Below are 6,000 nucleotides of genomic sequence, written 5' to 3' on the forward strand. Positions count from 1 at the left end.
AAGCGGCAAGCGGGCAACCGGGCAATTGAGAGGGCATGGGCGGGGGGGGGCAGGGATTTTTGCTACCTGCCGCCATCGCTACCAGATCCAAATGGGAGCATTTCACCCCTGCTTATGACTGTTGCAATATCCCCCATGGTCATGTGAGTGACGTTCAGATGCTTGACAACGGGTTCATATTTATGATAGCTGCAGTGTCCCTGGATCATGTGATTCCCTTTTGTGACCTTCTGACAAATCAATGGGAAAGCCAGATTCACTTAACAATGGTGTTACTAATTTAACAACTGCAGTGATTTGCTTAACAAATGTGGCCAGGAAAGTCATAAAACAGGACAAAACTCACTTAACAACTTTCTCACTTAGCAACATAAATTTTGGGCTCAATTGTGGTCGTAAGTCGAGGACTTACCTGTACAGATTGAGATAGCAGACTTTTGTCCACTATTAGTCAGGCTTTATATTAGTCACATCACAATAATTCAAGGTCAGATTCTATTTTTTTAAAAAAAAAAATCATATAGATGCCCTTCATTTCCTTCTTCTGTTTTCTTTTTTCAATAGAATTGGGATTCAGGTGCTCTGAATACCTCAGAAGACCTAAATACTAAAAGTAATGTAAATAGATTACCCTATAAGACGTACCATTTTCCCTCAAAAAAGAGGGTGAAAATGTGGGTGGGTCTTATACTCCGAATGTAGCCCCACCCAGCTTCTCAAACGGAGGTTTCAGAGGCTGAAAAAAGCATCAGAAACAAAGCTTCAGAAAAGAAACCCCCAAACAGAACTTCAAAGGCTTTTTTTCTGAAGCTTTGTTTCGGAGGTTTTCAGAGGTAGGAAAAAAAGTTTTTTCTGAAGTGGAGTTTCAGAAGTTTCAAAGGCAGAAAAAAAGCAAAAAAAAGTAAGGCACAGAGCTCACAACCAAGGAACCTGTTGCTAAAATTCACTTCTGGGGACAGCTGATTGGGGGTATTCCGGGAGGCTGATCCATCTGCCAATCAGCTTTTTTCTTATTTTCCTCCCCAAAAACTAAAGTGCGTCTTATACTCCGAAAAATACAGTATGTGCTGGGAAGAACTAAGTTTATTGGGCAAAAGAGGTCAGGTACATTTGGAAATGGTCATTGCTAACATAAACGAAAATAGTTGAGAAGGAATTACCTTCATTATCTTCATTATCCTTCGGCCTGACACAAACGTTGTCACTGAAGATCTCATCCACATGGTTCAATATGAACTCTATCACCAACTGTTGGACTCGCACTTCCAAGAAAGCTGCATCTCCATTGCAGCCCTCCGCCTCAATCTCCTTTGATCTAAGCACAATCAGAGAAGCAGTTGGAAGAACAACAAAACATCACACCACCAAAGCACTGCTTGTGAACAAAAGAACTAAATTTCCTAATAAGCCATGTCTGCAACTTTATAGCAAAAAACACTGTAATAGCAACAGAAATCGACCCACAGCCTAACTGTAAATCTTTTGGTTTTGCATTCCTTTTGTGTCTCCTCACTTACATTAAAAAGGTAAAGCTTCCCCTTGCATCCCCCCTAGTCATTCCTGACTCTAGGGGGCAATGCTCATCTCCCTTTCAAAGCTGAAGAGCCAGCGCTGTCTGAAGACGTCCCCGTGGTCATGTGGCCAGCATGACTAAACATCAAAGGCACATAGAAAGCTGTTACCTTCCCAGTTAAAGGTGGTCCCTATTTTTCTACTTGCATTTTTTACCTGCTTTCGAACTGCTAAGTTGGCAGCAGCTGGGACAAGTAACAGAAGCTCACCCCGTTACGCGACACTAGGGATTCGAACTGCTGAACTCTCGACCTTTCGATCGACAAGCTCAGCATCTTAGCCACTGGGCCACCGTGTCCCTTCACTTACATTACAGACATGCATTAATCAACTATACACATTACATGAGTTACATGAAGTACATTTTAAATGGCATGGTCTCTTTTCTAAAAAAGATTTAAAATAAAAGCCATACTGTAGTCAATTGTTGGAAACATAAGATTAGTCATAAGTACCATTCTATTTTCATCAATACCAATATGTTGTTGGGTAGCAAAATAGAGCCAATCACACAGAACTTGCACTGCTCACTTCAAAATACAGAGTCAGGGTAGACAATCGGTTTCAAATGGTCTCCAGACAAATGTTTTAGGAATACCATGCCATGAAGGGTGCATCATTCATCAACACCAACAGAGCTAAGCTAAAGCAGAGAAATGGTTTGGCCTTAGGACCACGGTTGCATACCTTATGTTCACACATAGACTATTCACCCATATAGTCCTCCCAAATTCTTCTCCCTTCTCAGAAACCAGAGCAATTGGGTATTAAGATATCCTCTACTCTAATTCATCAAGTCTGCTTTGAAACTTAAATACTGTACAAAGGGGACAACTCCTTATAGAGATCCATCAAAGCCTTGGAGAGCCATGAACCCTTCAAAGATGCAGCAAAAATCTGCGGTGTGTCTTTCAAAGAGCATTTCCTCCCCTTTACAGAAAGAAAAAAGATGAAGAAGAGTCTGAATCTGGGGGAACATCTTCAAAGAGAACTTCCACGGCTATATTCAGCTCATAATTCTTTATTACTCTTTTAGGAGAAACAAATGGTAATAATCAACTTATGGTGGAATCAAAATATAGATTTTTAGAAGGACAGCAAGGGAAGAATTAAAATGGATCACAGATCGTAACTGAGAAGAACAGTTTCATGAGTGGAACTTGCATCTCAGAACAATCCTTGTGTAAGAACAATCCTTCTGTAAGCTAAAAGTAATTTCAAGAATAGTCATCCCATTTAAGAGACTCAATTATTCAGATGGGGTTTTTTGTACATGGATTAGTGTATTGATTTGCTTAGTTAGCAAAATGTCTTTGCTAAGCTTTTATAAAAGGAAGACCAAAATTTATGAACAAAGATGAAGTACAAATATAACAAGCCCCTTCCTTAGATCTCATTAAATCAGGGTTTGAAAGAATGTGACAAAAACTCCCATTGATTTCACTGGCTTTTATCAAATGTTGCAACGGCAGTTTTAATAATCCTTCCCCTAAACAGTAACCTTCAGATGTGTAGCCTTCAACACCCATAACTTCTTAAACCTTAGAAGACAGTCAGTCAATATGGTACAATGATTAGAATATCAGATTAGGAACAAGGAGCTCCATGTGAAATCTCTCTTCAGAAAGAAGCCCATAGTACCTATTTTAATGCTAGCAAAGATTTCTCCAGATGAAATATATTTAACATAACATTTAATGGACAGTCTTTTCTTAAAGGGGCAATTAATATCAGCTGGAGCTGGGAGCATGTCAAGGATAATGATGGTTATAGCTGCTTTTCTAAAGCAGGGCTGTCAAACTCCTGGCCCATGGGCCAGATGCGTCATGTGCTGGCCACACCCTTGCCCATTTTAGCAAAGGGGAAAACAGTCCTGATTTGTCACGTGATGACATGAGTTTGCCACCCTTGTTCTAAAGCAAATATCAGTTATGAAAGAAACATTTTCCATCTCATCAGACTCCTTACTCCAGCTGATCCTGTTAGCATTTTTAAACTGGCCAAACTAAAGCATGAACATTCAGTATTGTTGCATGAGATGAAATAGGCGGAGGAGGGGAATGCTTGGTTGTCATTTCAGCTTCCTAAAAGAAGAATAAGATGAAATGCTATAAATCAACAGGGCAGCATTGTTTTATGGCAGACCAGACAAATAAAATAGCATGAGACATAATCAAACATGAAACACATCTCAGCCAGCAATATTATGTCAGCAAAAATAAACAGCATACACAAGCAAGGATTGTTTCAGATTACTTCAAAGAACATTCCGATGAAATTCTTATCTGAGCTGAGCTACTTTAAATCTGCTGCCTAGTGGCAGAAATTTATGTCCCATTTCTGTCCAGCAAAGAGTGAAGACAAGAGCCTTAAAGTGCATAGCAAGCACTTTCATGTGAATACAACATATAGCGTTATAGGAAGCCTCCCTCTACTACACCAGATTATTAAAGCTGCAAGGAGGGATGCCCCAGGAACTTCAGAACTCTGCCTAATTACGACAACAGATCTTAACAACCCCTTGCTAAGAGGCATATGAGCCATTTTCTAGGCAACATTCTGATCATTGGTGTAGCAATTCTACTTAGAGCTGGGGCTACTGCAGTCCAAGTTAATCCACAGGATTTAAGTTATCTCTGAGTGGAACCATCACTTCAAAGCATCAAGTGGGAAAAGACGGGAAAACATCAGAAAACAATTCAACTTGATGGATTTTGTGAGTTTGGCTTTTTAAAAAAAAAGAAAAAGAAAAAGAAAAGAAAGTCTGCTTTGTGTTTTTCATCACATCAATGTTTTGGCCCAAACTATCTCTCCTTCTAACTCCAGCTTCACCTACCAATCCAAAAAGTAGAAACAGTTAAATTCTTTCTTATCTTGACATGCCAAAGTGTTGCTGAAGAAATTATTTCTGGGCAACACAATCCTTTGTAAAGCTAATGGCTGAAGTGCTAGATAAAACTCAGAAGGGATTCCTTCAACAGGATAGCCTTGTAAGGGAGGTACACCTACTTTTCATTTTCCCTGGGGATCCGTATTTATATAAATAAGTATAGTTTTCACCACCACCAAACCCTCCCCCCTCCCCAAAGGAAAAAAGATGGAATATGAAGGAGACACAATTAAATTTTGGAGCAGTTCAAGAACTGCAAAGATGGAGACAAATTTTACCCTGTATTTTCCGAGGCTCAAACCCTGAGCCTCTTGTTGACCAGACTGGTATCCTTGAACAAACTCATTGTTAGTAATCATTCACATGCCCTGTATTGCTGCATACACACAATGGAAAATTCTAATGAGAAGCTTATGTTTCCAAAACTACATGAAACAAATGGATCTGTGCAATAGTGCTTCCAGAATCAAATTCATTTCAATGTATTGCTGCTTGGAGAAGTACTGTGTCAGATGTCTCCAATACTCTTTATGAATTATTGCCCCACCTAATACTAGAAACTTGAGTACAAAAGTGTGTGTGTGTGTGGGTGTGTGTGTGTGTGTGTGTGTGTGTGTTTTCCATCTCTTCTTGTGCCTCGTGATGAGGACACCAGATGCATCTGACAAATGGGCATGGTTACAGCAAACACATAAATAGGGTAGGGATTTTGCAGTTTCTTTCCTAATTTAGAAGGGATGTGTCTGAGATTTTTTTGTTTTTTGTTTTTTTGTTTTAATCTATACAAAGCCTATTTTAGGAGTGACAATACCATTTTCATATCCCATTGAAAAATACTGTGGAACTATAGCCCATGGGTGTCAAACTCAAGGGCCACCAGCCGGATCCGGCCCATTGGGTGCTTAGATCTGACCCGTGGGTCCACCCTGGAAACAGTGAAGGACTAGCCTGCAGTGCCTATGCCAGGGAAAATGGAGTTTGGGAGGGCCGTAAGCAGCCCTCCTGAGCTCCATTTTCACTGGCAAAAAGTTGCAGGAGGCAGTTGCAGCCAAAAATGGAACTCAAGAGCCCATTTTCTGGCAGGGTGCTCAGGCCACCACAGGCGCTCCTGACATGAGTGATGTCAAGCTGGCCACACACACACACCCCACCCCGGCCCCCCAAAGTCAAACACAATTCTGATGCAGCCCTCAATGAAATCGAGTTTGACACCCGTGCTATAGCCAATTTTTCAGCAATAATTTTACTATACTTTGAGAAAAACTCAAAAAACAGACTTGGTTCCCTTCTCTAGTCATGGCCTATATCAGTGGTTCTCTTTTCTTCACCACAGATCCCCTTTAAATACCTTTTGTGGCCATGGACTACCAAGATTTAACTCAAGATTTAAATAATAACATTTCTTCAAGGCTTCAAGCCTGTGATGACATTGTAGCCCTCCCCCCCCAAAGTCTGTGGACCACAGGTTGAGAATCACTGCCCTATTTGATCAGATAGTTCAACTTCACACCACTGTTTTTACTTTTGGTCTCTTGAAA

General features: G+C 40.5%; 1 protein-coding gene across 1 annotated transcript in view; it reads right to left on the bottom strand.

Annotated features, from left to right (window-relative positions):
- ARHGAP31 (Rho GTPase activating protein 31) overlaps positions 1–6,000 on the bottom strand; it is a 113,926-nt gene that overhangs the window by 24,430 nt on the left and 83,496 nt on the right. Inside the window, exon 6 of the mRNA XM_070943832.1 lies at positions 1,161–1,315. Coding sequence (XP_070799933.1) covers positions 1,161–1,315 — 155 coding nt within the window. The remainder of the gene's footprint in view (positions 1–1,160; positions 1,316–6,000) is intronic.

Source organism: Pituophis catenifer, unplaced genomic scaffold (assembly GCF_029215685.1).
Source record: "Pituophis catenifer annectens isolate HBS135680 unplaced genomic scaffold, rPitCat1.0.hap2 SCAF_4, whole genome shotgun sequence".
Classification (NCBI taxonomy): domain Eukaryota; kingdom Metazoa; phylum Chordata; class Lepidosauria; order Squamata; family Colubridae; genus Pituophis; species Pituophis catenifer.